A 24,778-nucleotide genomic window follows, 5' to 3' on the forward strand; every position below is an offset into this window, starting at 1 on the left:
TCTAATAGTTTCTTACTATAATTTAATACTGTTACTGCTTTGGGTTTCATTTTAATATTTTTTTTTTCAATTTTAATAGTGTATTTTCCTCAAAGAGATTATTACTGTATAGCATAACAGCATGTCTTGCCCAGATACCTTAAATTTGTTTGTTTGTTTTTTTATCTTTCTTGAACTATGCCAGTATATCAGTTTTGTCATCTGTCATTCTTTGCATCACTCAGTGAAAGAAATTCCACTGTAGTCATGAAAAAACCTAGCATTGTTGATAGGGGCACACTGCTAGCTAACAGCCAAAGTAAAAACACAAAGTAACTGTAATAACCACCACAATAATTCAAAACTACATACTTAAAACAAAATAACTGATTGTAAGACTGTAATTAGTACTTTTGATCATTTATGTACATCTTACTAATAATTTATATGTAATGATATAATAATAAATATAATAATGTTATTACAATAAAAATCCACCACAGCTCTTTGCTTCCAGCAGAATGAGCAGTGAGGATGCATTGAAGAAGGTTTTAAAGTGTGAAAAATGTGTACACTATTGGAATAATACTGTGTTATAAAGCACAGTATTAACTAGTATGTCAGCTCTTTGGTTGCCATTGTACTGATATTTAGGGGTTCCTACTGTAACAGTTTATTACAGTAAAACAAACCCGCATTCTCTTATCCGTGTAACCTGAATCCAGTTTCTCACCTTTCTTAAACTGTGACAGTGTATCAGCTTTGTCATGATTGCCTCACCAAGTGCACTCCATGATTGCAATACTGCTACTGTATTCATTTTAACAACTACCCTGAAGGGGAACACTGTGATTCATCAGGAATTTTGGTTATATTGGCACTAGCCAAACCCTAACACTGTTCTTGGTCACACAAACACTGGAAACCACAATACACATCCATAACAATTAGACTAGGGTGTGCATCCAGTAAGGGTCCCCGGGCTAGACACTCCCACCCCCACTCATGGAATATGCACATTATTTTTCTTTCAAGTCAAATTTTTTACTCTATTTCAGTTACATAAAATAGTTTGCAACACTTAGTTTTTAATAAAATTTTAATCTACTAAAACAACCTTGATACACAATAAAAGTAGTTGACTGTGATCCTGATGAATTTATATTAGTTTAAGACAGTCTGAAGCCAAACCAATGAAAACTAACCATATATATACTGTATGCTTTCACTTGGAAATTTTTACAAAAACTATAAAACCTCCACTAGTTACAGTGCACCGAGTTCAAAAATAATTACTTATGAACAGTCATAGAAAAAAGTGTGTCGAGTTTAGGGATGACATCAAAACCAGCAGATTTCCTGTGTAGGTGCTGAGTTGCTGTTTGACGTCTACAGCAACTGCGGCATTCCCAGCATGAGTCATCATGGTATTTACAAGGCCTCACCCAGATGTAACCTGTGGGAGGCCCACCTGAACTAGCAACACAGCCTCTGTGCCTGGACACCTTTTGAGCAGCAAATACCGAGTCAAAGGAAGCGGGAAGCCTGGGAAAACCAATAAATGACACTCATTAGGGCTCCATTACATCACGATATTGCTCGCTGTCCTCGCAGGCTCAAGCTGGATTTGATCTTTCCAGTAAAATCCCAGCTGACTAACTTTAAATATACAGCAATCCTTCATTCACTCATCCAATTAATGAAGTTAGTCAGATGTCTGTTAATGTGTGTAGCATGCATGGTGCATGTTTCCTTGCACATCGCTTTAATGGAAATGAACATTTAACACATGGAAATCATTTAACATGTCTTCCTTTTTGACAATAAATATTGAAATCCAAAGTCTGAAACTGGAAAGAAACATTAGAAAATCTACATGCCAGCCACCTGATGAAGAAAAAGGATTTTTCCAGACTGCTCACGTCAGTAAAGTGGTGTTTTCCTCTTTCTGTCACCGCATTAGTTGTGTCAAATGCAGCCATACAGCTGAGTGGAATTCACCTGTGGGTGTTTTTGCAGCTTGTGATGAGGATAATCCCTTCTGTTTGTTTGCCATTTTATTCCACAGACCACAATCCTGCTGAGAATGAGCTGGCACTAGAAGGTTACCTCAACACCACAGTGTTTATGGATGAAAAGAGAAATTCAGTGTAGCTGAAAGATATTATTCTTTGTCCAGACTTGTTCTTCTTACAATCCACTCAGAGATGCCAGGACACCTGACTGTCAAGGACAATACGGTCAAATAATACAGAATACTCACTTGTTGCATATCGGGAATTGACTCATCGTATTACCCAAAAAGCAGAACTTCAGTTTTGGAACACAAACAAAGCAAATTACATGTTTCCCTGACTGTGTCAAGTTAAAGTAATTTAGGAGGTCAATTAGATATGTCAGCAAATACAGTTACATGCAGCAAAATTTATAGTTAGAGAGGTTAGACACTTAAGATAATGGACAAAAGACAAAATCAAAGAAGACACCGTTCATTTGGACAAGGACACATTTTGTACTGAAATGAGACTTTTTATCAGACCTTAACCGTGGCCTTCCTCACTTACTGACTGTCTTTCTCTCATCAGTGAGAATCTTGTTCCATTGGTTTGAGATGAATTTGATTTTTTTTTTCTTTTTGCTTTAGAGCAGTGGTTCTCAAATCCAGGCCTCGTGGCCCAGTGTCCTGCAGGTTTTAGATGTGTCTCTGCTTCAACACACCTGAGTCAAATATAGAAGTCATTAGCAGGACTCTGGAGAACTTGACTACATACTGAGAAGGTAATTCAGCCATTTGATTCAGGTGTGTTGGATCAGGGACACATCAAAAACCTGCAGGACACTGGGCCATGAGGCCTGCATTTGAGAACCACTGCTTTAGAGGAAGTGTGATGTTCCATTGTAAAGTCAATGAGCCACATCATGAAGAGTTAGGCTGAAGAGAGAGGTGACAGTGATCAGTGAGCAGCAGTATGACTTCATGCTAAGAAAGAACATAAGAGATACAATGTTTGCTTTGCTGATGGAGAAGGTATAGAGAAGATCACAAGGAGTTGCGCTGTGTCTTTGTGAATCTAGAGAAAACAGATGACAGGGTGCCAAGAGAGGAGCTGTGGTGCTGCATGAGGAAATCAGGAGTGCCAGAGAAGCATGAGAGGGAGTTGAAGGGCACGTATGAAGATACCGAGCCAGTGGTGAGGTGTGCAGTAGGAGTGACAGACAGGTTCAGTGTCTTGTTTGCAATGGTGATGGATGGGTTGACAGATGAGATCAGGCAGGAGTCTCTGTGGACTACAGATGACATTGTGACCTACAGTGAGAGTAGGGAGCATGTGGAAAAGAGCCTGTAGAGGTGGAGGTATGCTCTGGGGAGAAGAGGACTAAAAGTGAGTAGAAGCAAGGCAGAATACATGTGTGTGCATGAGAGGGAGACAGGAGGAAAAGAGCAGAGGTAGTGAAGGTAGATGAGTTTAGATACCTGGGTCAGCCATCCAAAGCAATGGACAGTGCACAAGAGAGGTGAAGAAGACAGTGCAGACAGGGTGGAGTGGGTGGAGGCGAGTGTCGGGTGTGATTTGTGACAGAACAATAACAGCAAGAGCGAAAGGGAAGGTTTACAAGGTGATAGTGAGACCTGCTCTGATGTGTGGATTGGAAAATACAGGTGAACCCTCAGACCAAGTGAGCTGAATTCCTTGGGTTTTAGAGAGGACAAGCTACACAGACTGAGAAGAGTCTGCATGGGAAAAAGCAAGTTGTAGGACAGGAAGACTGAAGACACTGTGACAGCTAGGATTTTCATTGGGAGTGACCAGGATGGACAAGAGTAGAAATGAGTACATTAGAGGGACAGCCCAGGTCGAGCGGTTTTGAATCTGAGCAGAAAGTATACATTTCCAAATTTATCCTGCTCCCTGGTTCTATCAGCAGTCACACCATCAGTCAGTCAGTCAGTCAGAATACTTTATTGATCCCAAAGGGAAATTACTAAGAGATATTTTGACTATATACACATCTAAATCTATACACATATGAGAATTGTGAGTGCAAAAATTTTTAAATAGGTGTCATTATATATATATGCACAGTCCTTTTTTGTACAATGTATAAGTGTATGTACAATGTATATGGAAATTTAAACAATTTTATGTACAATTGAATACTGATAAGTGAATGACACTGATGAACCACAATGTCACCTATTAAGGGAGGAGTTGTAGAGTCTGATGGCCACAGGTAGAAATGACCTCCTGTGGCGCTCTGTGGTGCATTTTGGTGGGATGAGTCTTGCACTGAATGTGCTCCTGTGTCCCATCACTGTGTTGTAGAGTGGGTGGGAGCCATTGTTCATAATGGCCTGCAGCTTAGACAGCATCCTCCTCTCCGACACTGCCATAAGCGAATCCAGCTCCACTCCCACCACATCACTGGCTTTGTGGATCAACAAACATCAGTGACACAGTCCCACTGGCAAGCATATCATATCATCCCACTGCCCACACACGTTTGATGGTGTGATATCCTCTTTCTCTGTACTCTTCTCTTCCCATTATTCTGCTACAATTTAATCTTGATTTCTGCCCAAAGAATAGTTTTCCAGGACTAATGTGGAACCTAATCTAATCTAATCTAATCTAATCTAATCTAATCTAATCTAATCTAATCTAATCTAATCTAATCTAATCTAATCTAATCTAATCTAATCTGTCCTTTCTGTTCTTGCATATTGTTTGTGTCCTGAGGTAAATCCACTGCATTTACAGTACCAGTCACAAGTTTGTACACACTCACCCATTCATATGAGTGGGTTGAGTGGGTGAGTGCGTTCCAAATCTCACCAAATCTTAAACTGATGTAAAATATGCTGAGAATAAAGACAAGTATCTGTATTTTTAAAATGAAAAACCTTGAGCCTTAAACACCAAGTGGACACACTGGGGCTGAGTGTTACCAATTAAGCACTCATCACTCACATTATTCAGACAGATAGAGATTTAAATGGATATTTCTATCACTATGGCACTTTTTTGTGACGTGGCTGAATTTTCTTTTTGTCACAACATGCTCTACTATATACACAAACACACCTCTTTATTACTTTTCTGCAGCCTGATGGTACTTCCTTGTGACAGACTCAAGTGACTAATGAAGGACTAAAGAGGGGAAATCAGTGAAAGAAAGGTGGTGACACATTTTTAGACCAAGCCCTCTGCGGCTTTTATTACTTACACACGGACGTAATAATAACAATGTACTTCCTCAATGTGCAGAGCATTTTCTCAGCTTCAGCACAGCTGCTGAAATTTGGTCACCCTGTGTCAGCTGTTACATGTCTTATCAATCTTTTACAGTCATGGTAAAAAGAAGGTACATCCTCTTTCAATTCTAATGTTTTATAGATCAAAACTTAATAAAAATAATCTGCTGCCAGGTGCTGCTAATCAAATATACTTTATTAACTGATCATCAGCAAGTGTGAGCACCTCTATAAAAGCAGAAGGTTTGGCATTTTGCTGGTCTGAAGCATTCAGGTGTGTGTTAACACAATACCAACAAGGAAATATATCAATAATGATTGTAGAGAAGCAACCCATCAATCTACAAAGAGTCATTTCCAAACAATTTCTTTCATTCTACAGTGAGAAAGATTATATAACTAGCTAACCCTCCCAGGATTTTACATCCCAGTAAATTCACCCCAAGGTCAGACTGCAAAACTCCAAGAGCTACACCTCAGACTCTGCAGGCCTCAGGCAATTCAATTCAATTTAGATCAATTCAATTTTATTTATATAGCGCCAAATCACAATAAACAGTCGCCTCAAGGCGCTTTGTATTGTGGGTAAAGACCCTACAATAATACAGAGAAAACCCAACAGTCAGAACAACCCCCTATGAGCAAGAATTTGGCAACAGTGGAAAGGAAAAACTCCCTTTTAACAGGAAGAAACCTCCAGCAGATTCAGGCTCAGGGAGGGGCAGTCATCTGCTACAACTGATTGGGGCTGAGGGGAAAGAGACAAGACAAAAGACATGCTGTGGAAGAGAGACAGAGAATAATAACAATTAATGATTAAATACAGAGTGTAGTATAAACAAAGTAAACAAGGTGATTTAAAAGAAACAGTGCATTATGGGAACCCCCCAGCAGCCTAGGCCTATAGCAGCATAACTAAGGGAGGTTTCAGGGTCACCTGATCCAGGCCTAACTATAAGCTTGATCAAAAAGGAAAGTTTTAAGCCTAATCTTAAAAATAGAGAGGGTGTCTGTCTCCTTAATCCAAGCTGGAAGCTGGTTCCACAGAAAAAGGGGCCTGAAATCTGAAGGCTCTGCCTCCCATTCTACTCTTAAGTATCCGAGGAACCACAAGTAAGCCAGCAGTCTGAGAGCGAAGTGCTCTGTTGGGGTGATACAGCGCTATGAGGTCTTTGAGATAAGATGAGGCCTGATTATTCAAGACCTTGTTTGTGAGGAGAAGAATTTTAAATTAAATTCTAGATTTAACAGGGAGCCAATGAAGAGAAGCCAATATGGGAGAAATCTGCTCTCTCTTTCTAGTCCCTGTCAGTACTCTAGCTGCAGCATTTTGGATCAGCTGAAGGCTTTTCAGGGAGCTTTTAGGACAGCCTGATAATAAAAAATTACAATAGTCCACCCTAGAAGTAATAAATCTATGAATTAGATTTTCAGCATCAGTCTGAGAAAGGATGTTTCTAATTTTAGAAATATTGCGCAAATGCAAAAAACCGTCTACATATTTGTTTAATATGCGCATTGAAGGACATATCCTGGTCAAAAATGACTCCAAGATTTCTCACAGTAGGCTCACACTGGAGGCCAAAGTATGACCATCCAGAGTAAGTATCTGGTTTGACACCATGTTTCTAAGATTTGTGGGGCCGAGAACAAGAGTTTCAGTTTTATCTGAATTTAGAAGCAGGAAATTAGAGGTGATCCAGGCCTTAATGTCTTTAAGACATTCTTTTGATTTGGGCTTGTTTGCAGCCACAGCACTTACCTGGTACCTGGCAGTGTCTTAGTTGACCATGAACTCATCTGCATACTGAAGTATTCTAGAGTCAAATGTGAAACTGTCACACCACAGGACAACCTTTTCTTTTTTCCTTTTTTTTAAAACCATGAATGTAAATCCCTGTTAAAGAAAATATGCCTTATTACAAATTTTCCTATATCCGGATCATTTATTTACTTTCATTTTTATAACATTTTTCTGACTCTAAGTTGCACTGTTTTATTCCTGATGTTGCATTTCAGCCTTCATTAGTATATGCACTAGTGATTTGCAAACTTTACCATAAATCATCCCCTGGAGTTTAAAATCTTGTTTTAATTTTCACATATTTTTGTGTACTTTTATACGCTGCTTTGTGACACAGGCTTTTATAATATACAAATGAACTTTTATGATTACAGTGTGTATGCATCAAGTGTGTTTGTGCCACAATTAGTAAATTATTGCTTCACTCTTGGGTTGAATGACTCCATTCAATTCCCTAAGAACATGCCACACAAAACTTATGAGCCACATATTATATTATGTAAGTTTGACCTTTTTTTTTTTATTTGACAATACAGGACATCATAAAAGATGGCACATGATCAAAGTTCAGCAAAAACATTGGCAGAATTTATTCTTCTTCACTGCTAATAATCAGAGGAAGGGCAAACTGCAAAACACAAACTGAATGGTTTATCACAAACATCAAGGCAACTTGGATTACACTGCAAGGAAAACAATAAGGCACCCTCTTTGCACCTGTTCAGTGATGAGCAGTGATTTTAAGATCTATCATACAGCCACACATGGACAATGATAACACTGTGCTTATGAATGTTTTTCTGGGCCTGCGCACTTATGAGAACCAAGCATGAGTTAGTGACACAACATTTATTTATCACAAAAACTTAATGTACGACATATTTCAGGATCCAGTGCACAACAGTCGAGGAGGCCACAGAAAACACCAAGAGTCTCTCGCTACAGTAGTGTTGTGCTTCTTCCAGTTTTACATCCATCCCCACAGTTTCACAGTAACCAAACAAAAACACTGTAAAGAAACAGCCCTTCATTTCACCACAAAAATGCAGCATATGAAAATGTAAGCATGGATCCTAGCAGAAGGATCTAAAGCAGATAGGTAGTTCTTCATACACTTCATGACATGCTTGGCAATGTTTGAAATACACTGGAAATTTACAGCCACCTAGTGGTTGTATCACAAACTGTTTCACAAACGTATTCTTCCCTAGAGATCTATAGAGGTGTATATGTGCAATCTGCCTGTCATGTCATCATTAAATGGAAAAAAGGAATAAATTAAGTGTTTTAAATAACATGTAGTGTTGTTTGTATGGGCATTGAGGGGATTATATCTAAAAGCAGGAGATAAAAAGCTAGCCAGAACTGGATGAATCCAGTTCTTTGTTCTCGTGAAGATGTATCGACTCAGACATGTTCCATTCATTCACTTGGTCCTTTGATTCACTTTCAAAAATTAAAATTGTGATTTTTTTTCTATTAACACACATTTAGTTGGCTCCACTATCAACATTTAAAGTGACTGCATCGTACTCTATAATGTACTGTATCATATAATCTTGGGGGTAACAATAGCTTGGGATAGATGATTGATAATGAGGTTCTAGTATTTTTTTTTTTTTTATGTTGATCCGACCCTGCAGTTGTGGTTCAAATGTCAGCAAAGGTGTTTCTTAACATTACACAAACTGTGTCTCATTATGGTTGTCTCAAGAATTAAAAAAAAAAAAAAAAAAAAAGCAACTGGACTTCTTTAATTTTTTTAAGATGTTTCATGTCTTATCCAAGAGGCTTCAGTTCAAAAATTGAAAGGTGGAGAATCCCAGGTATTTAAACCCTAGTGGGGGCTGTCCCCATTGGAGGTGGTCGTTGACCCTCTATTAATCATGTTTGTCATCACATGAGCCAAGGTGAAAAAAAAAAAAAAAGGCGTGGGTCATTACCACCAGGGGTTTTGGCTGAAACCAATGTGAGACCTTGTCCCACCCCATTATGTGACTTATTGAGGTCACCTGAAAGTAAGGTGTGAGTGGGGGTTGAGGGACCTGGGAAGGGATCTAAAGACTGCATTGTAGGTGGCTGACATTTGGTGTCGTAAGCCACCTCTGTTCAGTCATGGTTCTTCACAGTGGACATGCCTCTTTTACTCCTCTTTCAAACATTCTCAGTCTACAATGTGAACAACTGCATCCTCAAAGGAGTGCCCTTTATCCTTGGTTTTTCACACACTGCCTCATGTGATGACGCACATGATTAATAGTGGGTCAGTGACCACTTCGAATGTGGAAAACCCCCACTAGGGTTTAAATACCTGGGACGCTCCACCTTTTGGTTTTAGAACTGAAGAAGCCTCTTGGATAAAAGGTGAAGCATCTTCAAAAAAATCTTAAGAAGTCCACTCACCTTTTTTTTCAAGCTATTCAGACTATCATGACCTAGTTGACTGAAAATCTACACAGACTCATTATGGTTCCAGTACACCTACCCCTGTGGGCTGATCAGGTGGCTGTAAAATCCTTCACAGAGCACAAATTAGTTCACAGTATCACTTTAGCAAGAAGGGGAAGCCTTTACCTGGGAAAATCTTAACTTTGCCAACAATGTTTTGTTTTGTAAGAGCATTCAATCTCTTGTTTATAGTAAACTATTAAAATATGTCACATCACATCTCCTTTAAATACCAGTGCAACTTTGGCAACAAATACAGCAATAACTCCAGTTATGTTTTTATATATATTGCCAAAAGTATTCACTCACCCATCCAAATCGCTGAATTCAGGCGTTCCAGTCACTTCCATGGCCACAGGTGTATAAACCAAGCAAAGAATGGGTCGCTCTCAGGAGCTCAGTGAATTCCAGTGTGGTACTATGATAAGATGCTACCTGTGCAACAAGTCCAGTTTTGAAATTTCCTCACTACTAAATATGCCACAGTCAGCTGTTAGTGGGATTATAACAAAGTGGAAGCAATTGAGAACGACAGCAACTCAGAGATGAAAGTGGTAGGCCACATAAAAATCAGAGTGGGGTCAGTGGATGCTGAGGGTCATAGTGCACAGAGGTCACCAACTTTCTGCAGATTCAATCACTGCAGACCTCCAAACTTCATGTGGCCTTCAGATTAGCTCAAGGACAGTGTGTAGAGAGTTTCATGGCCGAGCAGCTGCATCCAATGCAAAGTGTTGGATGCAGTGTGTAAAGCATGCCGCCACTGGACTCTAGAGCAGTGGAGATGTGTTCTCTAGAGTGACGAATCACACTTCTCTGTCTGGCAATCCGATGGACAAGTCTGGGTTTGGCGGTTGCCAGGAGTACAGTACTTGTTTGACTGCATTGTGCCAAGTGTAAAGTTTGGTGGAGGGGGATTATGGTGTGGAGGTGTTTTTCAGGAGTTGGGCTCGGCCTCTTAGTTCCAGTCAAAGGAACTCTTAATGATTCAGCATACAAAGGCATTTGGGACAATTTCATGCTCCCAAATTTGTGGGAACAGTTTGAGGATGGCCCCTTCCTGTTCCAACATGACTGCAGACCAGTGTACAAAGCAGGTCCATAAAGACATGGATGAGCCAGTTTGGTGTGGAAGAACTTGAATGGCCTGCACAGAGTCCTGACCTCAACCTGATAGAACACCTTTGGTGTGAATTAGAGCAGAGAGTGTAAGCCAGGCCTTTTCATCCAACATCAATGTCTGACCTCACAAATGTGTTTCTGGAAGAATGGTCAAAAATTCCCATAAACACTCCTAAACCTTGTGGAAAGCCTTCCCAGAAGAGTCAAAGCTGTTATAGCTGCATATTAAACCCTATGGATTAAGAATGGGATGTTACTGAAGCTCATATGCAAGTGATGCAGATGAGTGAATACTTTAGGTAATATTGTGTGTGTTTATATACATATATATATATATATACATATATATATGTATATATATATATATATATATATATATATATATATATACATATATATATATATATATATATATATATATATATATATATATATATATATATATATATATATATATATATATATATATATATATATATATATATATATATATATAAAAATTTTAAAAAAGCATCTTCTAGTAAAGTCATCCAAGCTACATTGTTTCAGGCTTCTAGCTGGCAGTTACTCCATTTGTAGTAAACACATTATGGGGCAGGACATGCTTTAAGTAGAGTTCTTTCAGCTACCCATAAGCAAAATATTCTTATTTATACTTGGGACTAAAAGGGATGTCTTTGAGTATTTATGCTTAGGAGAGTCAAATATTCAGGCATTATGTGATTTTTGTATTAATGACACTATTTTCCCTGTTCCCAAACCCTAACCATGCGAATGTCCAAAACCCTTTTAACATAAGTCACTTTTGCAGATCACTCATTCATTGCATCGCAGATTAGTAAGCAAATAAAATAACTACACTCCAATAAAATTACAGAAAAACTAGTCTAATAAATTATGATGATTAAAAAAAAAATCAATTTCTTCTGATCTCAGTGCTAAACTGTACTTAGTAAATCCCCACAGTGCAGAACCAAAGGGTCCCTGGGGTGGTGCTTTGGGGTCCACTTTCTTCCTGTCTCAGTCTCCCAGCAGCTGCAGGGTGACACTGGCAGGTCCTGGTGCCGATGATGTCTGGATTTATCAGTCACCATCTTTCAGTTGGTCCCCATCCCTTCATTCAGCTCGTCCTCTGTGGTTCAATGTGCAATGTGGGCCACACTCCACACAGAAACTGAACAATGTTAAGATACAGCCATAGGTCACCAGTTACGTAACAAATATTCCAGAGTCCAAACAAATGATATTACATGAAATCCATTATATTCTGTAGAAACAGAGCTATATGTACCTTTACTTTTGGCCTGTACTTGAGGTAGGTTGATCTAATCTGCAAGCTAAAAGAACATGAATATTTGATTTTATTGTTTGTGGACAATAAATCTCATTACAGCTATAATTTACTGAGACAGAAGCTTACCTGAAAAGTATGTGTAGGTAAGATCCCAGACCTGTAAAGATGTGCCACCAGGCGTGGAATTGTGTAACCACTCCAACACCAGAGGGCAGCGTTTGTCTACTGGCTCTGAGATTCAAAAGAAAGTGTTGACCCACCAACTCAAATCATTAACAAAGCAAACATTTTATCTCCTACAAAGAAATTTTTGATAATAAATTGACCCAAAGATCATTATGTTATACTTTTTACAAATGTAAATACATGTACACTGACACATTGACACATGCATTGTTCATTTAAGATAAACAGTCTAAGTTTGCTTGATTAGAGCAGCAATTCCCAAAGTGTGGGCCAGGGTCCCCCTGGTGGGCCACAAAGGTATTGCAGTAATAATTTAAATTCATATTGAAATTATTCACAATTATGTACAATTACATATTTACTTAAGTATTTATTTATATAAATAGTAAATTAAAACTGCTATTAGGAGGTGGTTAGTGTGATATTACTCTGATCTAAATTTACTGCTCTTACATTAATGTGTGTATGGCAGGTGGGCCACACATTGGCCTTACAATTTACTGGGCAGCATTATCAATTTATAACCAACAGCTTGTGTTCTTTATGGGTTTTTTTTTTTTTTAAATAAAACTTTCAAGGAAATACATCCCTTTCACTTGTATTTTGACTAGAGTGAAGATTTGAGTGGGCCCTGGGAGATTTTTTGTTTTTCAAGTGGGCCGCTGCACTCTTGACTTTGGGCATGGCTGGAGTTAAGTAGCACTGAACAGCTCATGACTTTGAGGGGAACACGTTCACCATTACTGTTACTGTTAAGTGGAGAATAATTAACTTTGCTCTCAGAATTTCACAATTAACTTTGAATTCCACAACTCACCTTAATGAGTCACAGAAGATATTATCAATGTTCCACAGAAGGAACCCCAACAAAAAGATACCTAAAGAGGTGTAAAACAGTGCCCTGAGCCAAGGGTACACCCTGAAAATGAAACAATAACGACCCTTCAGCGTGTTGTCGCCTCACTGAACATTAATGAATAACACTTCTTTTGATATGGTAATGTTTCTAATTTTAGTGAACCTTGTGGCAAACTTACCATGTAACAATGAAGATAGAACGCATGACTAGGCAAGCTACTAGAGCACCATACATGACCTGGAAACAAGGTGTTTGGGTTTAAACAGACTATGCAGATACAGACACAGATACAATCTTTTAGTTAGATTTACATGCACATAGTCAGCGGAGCTCAAACTGACTTTAAATTGTGCAGATACAAACAACTTGAGCTATACACTGAAAATAATAACAGTGTGCTAGCACAGCTTATTATCATACTATATTAGTCATGCCAAATAACCTTCCATCCAACATTTCTGCTTTCTAGTGTGTTGTACACATTATAGTCAAACGCTTTCCTTTTATGATATAAATAATTAGACCTTTTAATCAGTTTTATTTCTGCCTAAGTGGCAAATCAGTAAATTGGATAAAGCTTCATAATGGAAAAATGATGAATCTGAGAAGCTGCTCATGATTGAAAAAGAACATTCAGCCACAAAGATTTACATTGAATATTTTCTGAATAATAACACTTAATAATACTGATAATTATACTTAAGCTCTGTTTCATTTTCGTATTATTATTTAACAGAGCTGTGGAAACTGAAGTATGAGCCAATCCACCTCTATTCGTAGGTCTAACACTACACTGTCTTTGTTCGGGGATCGACCTTCTGATCAGAAGATGACCCACTCTTCTTCCTGAGCAACAGCTGCCCGCTGGAAGGTATAAAAAGATTGTCGGGCACAGAAATCTGCAAAGGTGGTACCCTGCGTCTCCAGTGTATGAATGAATGAACACTGGTTCATTCCTTGAGTTTGCTGCCTTATGCTTAAATAATTCATAGGTCAGGAACTAATGTATACAAGTACTTGGACAACTGCACAATCTTTGTCATTTTGCCCCTGTACTCAACTACAGTGGACTTTAAATCAAACAACCATGATGTGATTAAAGTGCAGACTTTGAGCTTTAATTCAAGGGGTTTAACAAAAAGTATTGATTTGGGAATTACGGCCATTCTTTATAAATGGTGCTGCATTTTCAAAGGCTCAAGAATAACTGGATGACTGACCACTTCAGATAAAAGATATAAGCACTTAAAAGATATGGATGTTGATTTCAAGTGTGGAATGTGCATATTTTTATGGGAACTCTCAATATTAGGTCCAAAGAGATGTTGAGGCAAGTGAGAGTCCAGCATTAGCATTAGGCTGAAAAATCAAAGTAACCAGAGCGTTAGGAACAGCTCATGATCCACAGCGTACCATATCATCTGTCAAATTTGGTGGAAGAAATGTTATGATATGGGCATTTATGGCTGCCAGTGGAACTAGGCCAGTAGTATTGCTGGGTTAATTGAATTATTTTACCTTATCTAAAGTGTCATCACAGCATCATCTTGCATGTTTGTGTATGTCTTGGTAGAACAGAGTGAATATTATCACAACCACTATAGAGCAGTGTGATTAGTAAACAAATGCAGGTGCAAGGACTAAACAAAGGCCACTTTGTCAAACTATCCTTATTGCTGCAATATAACACACAATGTGAGACTAACAGGTTCAGACAAACACAGGGTCTAACACAAGTGAGGTCAGGTGTATTTGATTTTTCTTCTTCCTGGCAACAAGTGTTTGATGTGTTTAATGCCACAGTTAAAGATGTGGTTCAGTTTTGGGGCTCAGGATCATTTTTCTTAATGCTCCACTTTAAACTGCTCTGCTTTGACATGAATTGCTACTATACATTTGACAGTCAGAATAAATAGAGCCAAGTTTGCATACTGCATTGGCAAGCCCAGTGTTTACACAAGCCAAATAGGACCTGAGGTACACTTAGCCCTAATGGCAAACAATGAGCACTATGAGCCAGGTGAACACGATGCAAAACACTCCCTTACCTGGTGAAACACTGGCTCCTTCCACTGCAAATATACCTACACAAGTACCAGTCGACAGGGACATGATGACTGTTAGGCTTTCTTACTGAGAAGGTTCAAAGTAAGCTGGTAAATGAAACTGTGTATACTTACCACAGTGACTGAGACACTGAAGACTAATAATAACGCAATAGGAAATAAGCTGACACTGTTCTCTTGCTTGAAGCACTCATATCTGAAAAACAAATTAATATTTATCTTTTATGTTGAACTTGATAAGAAAAGAACAAAAGGACAAAGAGCAAATATAAGCAGAGCTAAACTGAAAGTGATACACTCATCCAGTTTATGATCAGTTTTTATACACACAGAAGTAAAGCTTTAAAAAGACTTTCCTGGAAGGTATCAAGTTATCAGTAAGAGATTCACTGGCTCATTTTACAGCAACAGTGGATTTGTTCTCGGGTACTGCCAGTCTTGAATGCTTTAACAATTAATCCAAAATGACTTTAATACACTTACATACAGTAGACAAAGACACATGTACTGTAGATCATGGGCAACTCGTCCAGTAACTGCAAATGGCAGGACAGATAAGAAACAAGTATTGTATCAAGTAACAAATATTGATGAGTCCAGTTTATGAATGCCTTTGCTGTTCAGATTTGGAGCCCACCTGCATCTCATACAGCAGCGTCATATGGAAGCACCAGGAACCAATGCCAACAGCTGGGGGGGGGGGGGGGGGGGGGGGGGGGGGGGGGGGGAACACAGGTTAAGGCATTTGACTGGCGAATTACTAGTAAGTACCAAGCCACTATTCTCAATAATGGTTACAGGCACTTTCTTGCATCAATAGCAACACTAATGCAGCACCAGCGCACCAACCTGCCAGTCCAAGGAAAGAGCAGATGTAACGGGTCTCAAGGCCATCACGGAACGTCTGGATGGCCCCATAAATGGGAGGGAGAATCATGATCAGGTTGCTGACAGTGTTCCCTGTTCCACAAGACAGCATTGATTAATGAAAGCCAGATGACATGACCTTTAAGATACCTGCACATCTCTGAAGGGCTCTGAGAATGGATGGCATGACAGCGTAGAGTGTAATGCATGGTGTCTTATGACCAGGGTTGCAGAAGAAAATATGAAGGGTACCTCAGCTATAAAAGCTCTATTATAGGATATAGCAGGAATATATAACACTATAATTTATTTAGACTGTACAAATAAGCAAACAGATTATATCTGCACTTTTGTTCCTTAGTTAATCAAAACTGAAACCATCTGACCACTTTACTGACAAACACACCATCATAGGCTGTACAGACAATCCTCAAATTAAATTATTTTCACAGCAGGTTACAAGGTTTGGATTTAGGTTCCATCTTAAAGTATCAGTAAGTCATACCTTATTACTTTTTCCTGCTTTTTCAGAGGCTATAGTCTAAACATCTAATCCAGCTCCTAAATCAGTTTGAATCATTTTCTTTAAATCTTAAATCATAAACTGTGCTTAATTTAACAGGTTACTTTTTTTGGTCACTGAACTCTTTCAGTGTGGCACAAGTAGATGTGGATGCCTAGTAGTAAAGGTGTAGTGGTGGGTTCCAATTCAATAATTCAAGCAATTACTCTAGTTAATTTGTGCCAAGCAAAGCTACGCTTGATATACAAATGTGTCCTTTGACTGAACAGGTGTGGCTATGTATACACTGAGGCGTGGAAATCAGTCAGGCTTACCAGGACATTACCTTGTTTGAAAATTTGCTTACTACAATCTTCAGAAACCAGCATGCCTTTATCTACAGGTATCTGATAAAAGCCATGAAAATATGTGGATTTTGGTTACTGATAAAAAAATGCACCAATGTCAGAAGTGCATTCTACTCTCACCATGTGCTGATTTTTTCAAAAAAAAGCACACATCAGGTGAGGATTAAAGTTGTGGTGGGGGTCGCTTTACTGCAAGAACAATGCAACATTCCATCCATTGTAGCCTGGATAACTGTTTACATGCTGAACTATTTTTCTGTGTCTGAAAAAAAAAAAAACAGCTAGGCCAATGTATGTCAAGCTCCATTTGTAAAGGATCATGCAGCATTCTGACAGGTAATGAAATTTAGAAATGTTGCAGTGAAATGAAGGAGCATGGAGCCTATTCTCATGACAGCAAAATGAAGACATTTGAGAAGTAGTCCAAACTCTGACTGCAGGGCTTGAGTTCACTTTGAGCTGACTTTGGATCAAGTGTTCCCTGACTTAGTACTTAGAAAACAGCACTGAAGAGCTGAAAGGTGAACTCCTTCACACAGAAAGCGCGCTGTGCCAATAATACAATGTATTTACAATACACTTGCTGGGCACATGGATCCCGTCCTGTGTAACAGTTGACGGAAGTCATCTTGTTTTCTTTTATATTACAAATTGTTACCATGAACTATTTGTTTACTACAGAGGAACTTTAAGTGCAAATGTTTGTTCAGTTTTGTTTCGCTAAATATTTTCGAAGTGTTTGACTGGCTTGTAAGTGAAAGCTCGAGCCTTTGCAGCGTCATTTCTGCTGATACAGGAGCTTTTTGATAAGACTGACAGAAACAATGTTTAAACCTAAGATAATAGTTCCAGAGAAACCAGTTTTTTTATCGGTAAACAAAGAAAAGAGGCGCCCCGGCCATGTGAAGGGAATGCTTTTATCAAGTATCGAGTGGTGTCCGTGAATGACTAATGTGTGCTCTTACGGGAAGAGCACGTCTAACGCCGGACTTTAACTCAAATGGTGGTAACGCGAAACATTGTGAAGTGAGCTGTTTGTGCATCGTAACGCTAGCTGACACTCGCTACACTGTAACGAACAAGCTTTAAACCTGTATGCAAAACAGCCCGACACATAACAGGTTAACACTGTCTCCGCTGCGAACAGCCTACCCTTCGCCTCTTTTACTTGTAGCAGGACAAACGCCGTATGGGTTACGGTTTAGATTATACAGAAAAAAAATCGCATTAGTAGCCGAGATAACACAATAACAGAAATACACTAAGTGACTGTTACACCAGTTCTTCCTATGTTTACCTTACAGGGGCGAAGCAGTGCGACTCTCCCACCCTAAAGCCGCTTTAAACGAACCCCAAATGCATCGTTTTTAGAATTCGTGATGCAGGTACGTTTTACTCACAGAATTCCGCGATGTAAAAAGACACGACATAATTTTCCTCACACCAGTCCAGCGTTGAGGTCGGCCGCCCCCAGTATCCTTTCCTGTCTATCGAGGGAGCCATGATGAAAGAGGAGGAGGCTGTGAGCACTAACGGATTTGTAGTCCCATCATATAGCACGAGCGCTCCGCGAGCCCTCCTCCCTCCACGCGCGATGGAGAGGCAGATAGCAGCAGCAGGTCAGAGTACAAATACAAATACCGCACTACCCACAGGTACAAAAGTTAAAAGAAAAGGTATCGTGTACGATATAAGTGCCCATTTCGGAAAACTGCAAAAGTGCTTTTATAATTTTATATGCTTTCTTTTTCTTTTTCATTTTGAATTCAATTAGATTTCTATACCGCCTATACTATACACATTAAACAGTTGCATCAAGGCGCTTTATATTGGTAAAGACTCTACAATAATTACAGAGAAACTCAACAGTCAAAATGACCTTGTATGAGCACTTGGCAAAAGTGGGAAGGAAAAACTCCCTCTTAACAGGAAGAAACCTCCTAAGGGAGGGGCAGCTGGTTGGGGCTGAGGGGAGAGAGAGACAGGACAATATGCTGTGGAAGAGAGCCAGACAGTAATAATAACTAACGATTAAATGTGGAAGTGTGTTTAAACAGAGTGAAAAGAAGTGAATGAAAAGAAACACTCAGTGCATCATGGGAACCCTCCAGCAGCCTAGGCCTACTGCAGCATAAATAAGGGAGGGTTCAGGGTCACCTGATCCAGCCCCTAACTATAAGCTTGATCAAAAAGGTAAGGTTTAAACTTTATCTTAAAAATAGAGAGGTGTCTGTCTTTTTTGTAAATATTTAAATAGCATGCTACTCGTTCATTTGCTTGTTTTGTTTTTATCTCGTAACCTAAGAATAAAAGTGTAAAATTGTTTTAAACTAATAACCTGCTGTAAATTAAACTCAGCAATAAATGTATCAGTATTAAACTATGTGTGCCCCCTATTCAGAGCCTTTTACAGGGCCAAAATGCTATTGTTGAATCACTCACCAGATATTCACAATTCCATCATTCTACAGCACAAAATCAGCACTTGGTGAGCTGGGATTAATAGTTTATTAATTGGTTAGACTGACAGACCATGTTGATTAGTAAATCAGCTGGTGCTGGTGAGTCAGGTCCAGCTCCTGTCTTTTCCCACTTTTTAATGAATGAATATACACACAATGCATATGGGTTTGCATGTTGTATGTTGACAAAGAAAAAGATACAGGCAGGCAAGAAAACCAGAAAAAACCAACTGCTTCTCTTCCTGTACACATCTGAATGTGGATTGCCATAGCAACAATAAATAACAAAGTTTCAATTCAAGACTTCATTACTACATCAGCAATAACTGGACAGAAATGTGTCACACAGTTCAAGCAAAAGAGGAACACTGGTCAACCACAAGGCAATACAGTCTCAATAAACAAGCCAGTGACACAAGCTAAGCAGGTTGTACAGTGGTGATAAAACAGCAGGCTGGGAAAACGTCAAACACAAATCTGTATCATAGCAGGGGACTGATACATCTGTACATACCATAGCTCCTTTATGTTCATGTGAAATGCTGGGCAATTAACAACTCCTGCTGCAGTTGTATGACTCATTAAGTAGTGTAGTTCATGCAAAAACGCTGTTTGCTGTGTTGAAAATGACAGAATGAATTAATCCGTTAGTTAACAATGAAATACGTGACTTTTGTCTGAGATGTTATTTTTTCTACATGTGTCATAAATCCAGACGTCCTTTTATGTAGTCTTAGTTTATGCATTCTTAGGCCATGTGTACCACTATAGTGTACACTTTTGCAACTCTGTATCATCTCCTTTGAAAGTAGAGCTGTCCAGAAGGCCATATGATCACCCTCAGTGGAATTTTCAGCTAATATAGCCCTGTAAAATCCTGCCTGCCTTAGGCCAAAGTGCCCGGTCCACACAAGCAAATCAGATATCCTTTAGACCACAGAGTAAAAGTCAGGATCCTAAAATAAGGATAACAGCAAGCTCTTTTTTTTTTTTTAATTGCAAAAAACAGGAAGTTTGTAACAGTTGTAGTTTGTATTGGTAATTTGTGTGTACATATTGAATTGCATTTGGCATAGATCAACACAGAGAAAAACAGTTAGCAGAAAGAATGGGCACAAAATAAGAAGCAGCAGGATGTGAACATTTTACATAAATAATTTAAGATTTGATGACAATAGAACCCATTATTCTGTGTACACATCTTGACGTTAATGCTGCTCCATTTAAATTTTGCTTTAACAAAATTTAATAAGTCATACTTAACCTAAGTCTTCAGTCCATAATATGATCTGCCATCATAAAAACAAACACGCACATTGCATTATTAAATACTGTCCCAAATTCAAAGATGTGCACATTGACTTGCTCAGAAATCACAGGACAAAATATTTAAGTTGGGTATTATGGAATGTTATTTCCATGTGACAAAGAGGAGTGCTCTTACACAGTATCAAATGTACCCTTCATTTCTCATTTTTTTTCTCAGCATGTTGCAGTAGAAAATCTACACTCATGCACACAGTCAAACATCTAACTTAGACCCTGAGGTCAACACATGGTTACAATTCATCTCTCATCTTTTCACCCTTTGGTCTGACCATCCTGCCAATGAACAAGATGGAGTTTGTTTTCTGGTCCTTTACTAGAAAAATAAAGGGGTGGTCAGCGTAGAACAGTTTGGGGTTCCTGAGCTTGTCTGTGCCAAAGATGCTGATATTAATTTCATTTCCGTCAGTGCCCCATTCCAACGCACAGGCATGGAAAACACTGGACAGATAGAGGTCCTTCTTCCCAGAGATCTTGGACAAGTCTGCTTTAGATTTGTCCACAGCCTCTGTCAGGCCCAGTTCATGGAGATGTTTCTGAGGAGTAGAAAGATGAGGTGTTAATAGTGACAATGTTAAACACTGTGATGAAAAGTTTCTGCTGGAAACTCTTGCAAACTCTTGAAGCAGTTACCTGAAGATCATGACTGATTTCCATGCTGACTTTGGGTAGAGACACAGCTGTGGCTGTCTCCTGTAGCATGCCTAGCCATTTATCCACCTGCTTCTTGGTCAGCATCTTCTCCAGTCTATCCAGAGGTTCCACTTGGTGGGGCATGATGAATACCACAGTGGACTTCTTATGAGCTAGAGGCATGCTCAGGATAGATAATTTATTGGCTGTGTCATCATAGAACCAAAAGAGACCTGATGAAACAAATGAATTGCAAATAGTAGGAATCTGTTCTCAGAATACACCAAAGAGAACCTTTAAAATTTTCTACTTTATACACTTTTCAAATTGACATTTGTAATAAATCAGTGATTATTACTTTTTATTGTGAATAGAGTTCTTACCTACAGATATGATGCTGCTTCCCCTAACATTACAACAGTCATGTTGACTCATTACGTCAGTAAACAGTGACAAATATCATATCTACTCATAAATATCTACGTATAGACAATATGTGTAGGGATTTTAAAGTAGTATTAGTAATAGTAGTGTATAAAAATACTTCAACATTTTTGTAAATAGACTGATTTTGAAGGACACTGCACTTGTGTTATAGTTTAGCTTAGCATAAAGAATCTAAACAAGGAGCATGCTAGCTTAACCATGCTAGCCAAAGTTGTGTGTTAGATAATTTGATGGCTCTGAGCAAGGCAACGAGCCCAAATCAGTCTTTCACTCACTGCTGAAATGGACACTAATTAAATGTAAAAAATGCATTTCTTCTTTTTCTGTTAGAATTCTTGAGGGTACTATTTTTTCAGGCTCTGTGATCCTTTGGAGCATGCTGCAGCAAGGTCCCCCAATGCTGGACAGATTACAGTATTATAATTTTTATTTTTGTGGAGTGTTCGGACTATAAAGTACTGAGTTTCATAATTACATTTTCCAAAGTATTCAATTATCCTTAGTCTCAAACTATGTTTCTGAACAGGTTAGCAGACCCGTCTCCACCTACCTGTGCGGTGCATCATCTGTACTGAAACAGTGTAGCTATGGGACACCATGAATCCACGGTTATCCACCATCTTATCATGGAACTGCTCATCCCAGTGAGCTGAGAGAAAAACATTCAGTTAATTTTAGGTGCTCTTCAGGGGACAGTGTAAGATAACACTGCATATACACACGTATCCACTCACGTTTGAAAAACATAGCACTGATGATCATCGCCCCATCAGTCTTTTCTACATCCTTGGTGACCTCAGGCAGTTTGCCATCAGTCGACTTGGTTGCCCACTCATTGATGGAGTTCACAGCACTCTTCTTATCTCGGAAGTTTATCTTGGAGTGCTCACAGTTATAATGCTTTTTGCTGCTCTTGACAAACTCATCCACAAAGGTGACGGAGCTGGGTCCATATAGGCGGTTGCTAATCTTCCAGGTAACATTGCGGGTCTTTGGGTCACTTATCTCCATAAGCAGTTCGGCCAGACCCGAGTGCAGCTGCTCATCCTTGACTTTAGCTGCATTCAGGATGGTTTTTACCTGAGAGGCAGTGGAGGCCTTTCCCCCAAGAGCCACCAGACCCAGAGAGGAGGCCACTACTACAGGGGAAATGATGATGTTCTCTACATTTTTCTCCTTTGCCATGTTTTGGTAGAGACTGAAAGCCAAGTTGGCAGTGCTGTCAGCCAGAATGTTGGCATGGTTACTCAACACTTTGTCTGCTGATGCAGAAGTGGCGGCCGAGGCTGCAGCAGCCAGAAGAACCAAAGATACCAGGTGTGTTACCCACATGCTGCAATGCTAATAATCAAACCTAAGAGAAGACATGAAGACAGTCATTACATACATAGGGTTTACTCTTCAGTTTTTGAAGATGAAAGCAGTGGCAGGGCGGTAAGTGTGGTTTAGCCCATGCCATTTACAGCAGATCTCTCTCTGCAAACCTCAAGTAAAGTCTTGCATAACAGCCACGTAGGCAGCTGCAGGATGCATCTGAGCCAAAACATTGGTGGGCTAGATCTGAGTTGTTCATGACTTAGAAGTGCCAAAAAAAATGGATTCAAAATTCTCTTATGGAGGAATGAGTTTGGTTGATACTTATTGGTTCCCTGTGGTTTGGGCAAAGTGGCCACTTCCTGACACATCACTACAGCCAAAGTTACATTTTTAGTGCAGTTCATATATATATAGAGTGGATGTGTGCTGTAGGGAGAGCAGGCTTTGTGCTTATGACCAGTTACAGATATAGTTCAGAGTAAGTGGATTTGTCGCTACTAGAATAGGCCAAATTCTCTTGTTTAAATTACATTACGGGAAACCACAGTAAACTCTTACATTGTTCATACTTTAAAAATATCTTCTTCAGCTTCTCAGACATGTCAGTACAGGAACCAAAAGCCACAAAGATGAACTGATATCAGACTTTAAAAAGTCGTTTTGTCTACATTTCTTAACGTCTTGTTGTGTCCTTATTAGTATTATAAGCATTTATGCATTTCACACTCACAAATTATACTCTGTTTCTTTAAATCTGAAATGACTCAGTGATTATCTTCTTTGGCACATGATGTCACAAACAGTCCATTTTACTGGACATGAGACTTAGTATGAATGACACTGGCACTGAAAATATGTAGACAAAGGAAGGAGAGACATGCCTTGTTACAGACAAAATCAGGTCAAAGGTTGCAGCCCACTCCTCTGGACGCTCATGCGGTTCTAGTTTTGTGCAGCAAATGTTTACATTTGCTTTTCCCGTCCTTTTAGAAACGACATGGCTGTAAGGGAATCTTTAACCATGTTAAAGATAGACAGAGTTTGTGGCCTCTTTTCACATGCCCAGCCATTTCCCACCAGTTGAAGGCAGCCCTCGACTCTCTCCCTCCCTCCTTCATGCTCCAAACACATTTATCTTACCTTATTAGGTCCTTTGAATAACTCAGCGGTTTTCTCGTCAAGCTGCTTACAAAAAGATCCCCCAGCACTGACCTGATCGGTGTTAGGTTCAAATATCTGATGGCAAAGAACAGAAGTGTATGAGACAATTTCCCGGGTTTCAGAGCATGAAAATCTGTGCCCTGGAATCATATTTCCAGGCCAGTCCCACCCATATGGATCAGTGGGTGAAGAATCCTCGCCCTCCATGGTCCTAAAGCCTAAAACTTTATCCCAGAAAGAGTAAGGAAACAATTAACCCTAAAATACTCCACTTACCATCCAGTGATCTTTTCTAAAGTTACACCTCACTGAATAACTGATTATGGTTGCATAATCAAAGACCTCCCATTCTTTAACATAATGCATAATTTCTAAATGTAGTCCTGTTTATGTGTTGGCTTCATTACTGTTTTTCCTGACAACACTGAAAAAAATGTGTGGAATTCAGTGTTAGTCCTATTGGACCTTTGGGTATTTGGGGTCTACAGCAGTAGTGGTGCTTACACATTGTTAATTAATCATCTTTATAATTATCTCAGTACTTTCCTTTCCCTTTTTTCTTTTTCCCCCTCCAGATCCTGTGTTTGCCACCTCTGTCACCTGATCTGAGATGCTGGCGTTGAGTTTTTATTCTAAGCTAGCTTCAGAAACTCAGTATCTTATAACTCCCACAGAGCATCTGT

General features: G+C 39.2%; 2 protein-coding genes across 2 annotated transcripts; both read right to left on the reverse strand.

Annotated features, from left to right (window-relative positions):
• Nucleotides 1–11,123: 11,123 nt before the first annotated feature.
• On the reverse strand, nucleotides 11,124–18,259 carry acer3 (alkaline ceramidase 3). Its single transcript, XM_030746496.1, has 11 exons — nucleotides 18,150–18,259; nucleotides 15,862–15,972; nucleotides 15,650–15,702; nucleotides 15,496–15,548; nucleotides 15,127–15,208; nucleotides 14,995–15,030; nucleotides 13,125–13,183; nucleotides 12,905–13,006; nucleotides 12,028–12,132; nucleotides 11,899–11,944; nucleotides 11,124–11,781 (listed from the first exon to the last, which is right to left on the reverse strand). The coding sequence occupies exons 1-11, from the start codon at nucleotides 18,250–18,252 to the stop codon at nucleotides 11,728–11,730; spliced, it is 804 nt and encodes a 267-aa protein (XP_030602356.1). The 5' UTR covers nucleotides 18,253–18,259; the 3' UTR covers nucleotides 11,124–11,727.
• A 1,077-nt stretch (nucleotides 18,260–19,336) lies between these two features.
• serpinh1a (serpin peptidase inhibitor, clade H (heat shock protein 47), member 1a) lies at nucleotides 19,337–24,256 on the reverse strand. The gene is made up of 5 exons (XM_030745613.1): nucleotides 24,075–24,256; nucleotides 22,352–22,971; nucleotides 22,168–22,266; nucleotides 21,171–21,403; nucleotides 19,337–21,073 (listed from the first exon to the last, which is right to left on the reverse strand). The coding sequence occupies exons 2-5, from the start codon at nucleotides 22,947–22,949 to the stop codon at nucleotides 20,771–20,773; spliced, it is 1,233 nt and encodes a 410-aa protein (XP_030601473.1). The 5' UTR covers nucleotides 22,950–22,971; nucleotides 24,075–24,256; the 3' UTR covers nucleotides 19,337–20,770.
• Nucleotides 24,257–24,778: the final 522 nt, after the last annotated feature.

This window comes from Archocentrus centrarchus, chromosome 14 (assembly GCF_007364275.1).
Source record: "Archocentrus centrarchus isolate MPI-CPG fArcCen1 chromosome 14, fArcCen1, whole genome shotgun sequence".
Taxonomy (NCBI): Eukaryota; Metazoa; Chordata; class Actinopteri; order Cichliformes; family Cichlidae; genus Archocentrus; species Archocentrus centrarchus.

Coding starts and splice junctions, on each gene's coding strand:
- acer3 (XM_030746496.1), bottom strand. CDS start 18,252: ATGGCTCCCTCGATAGACAGGAAAGGATACTGGGGGCGGCCGACCTCA. Junction 13,007..13,124: donor TCTATCTTCATTGTTACATG/GTAAGTTTGCCA, acceptor TTTCATTTTCAG/GGTGTACCCTTGGCTCAGGG. Junction 12,133..12,904: donor ATCTTCTGTGACTCATTAAG/GTGAGTTGTGGA, acceptor TTTGAATCTCAG/AGCCAGTAGACAAACGCTGC.
- serpinh1a (XM_030745613.1), bottom strand. CDS start 22,949: ATGTGGGTAACACACCTGGTATCTTTGGTTCTTCTGGCTGCTGCAGCC. Junction 21,404..22,167: donor ACAGATGATGCACCGCACAG/GTAGGTGGAGAC, acceptor TTGTTTCATCAG/GTCTCTTTTGGTTCTATGAT. Junction 21,074..21,170: donor AAATCAGTCATGATCTTCAG/GTAACTGCTTCA, acceptor TCTACTCCTCAG/AAACATCTCCATGAACTGGG.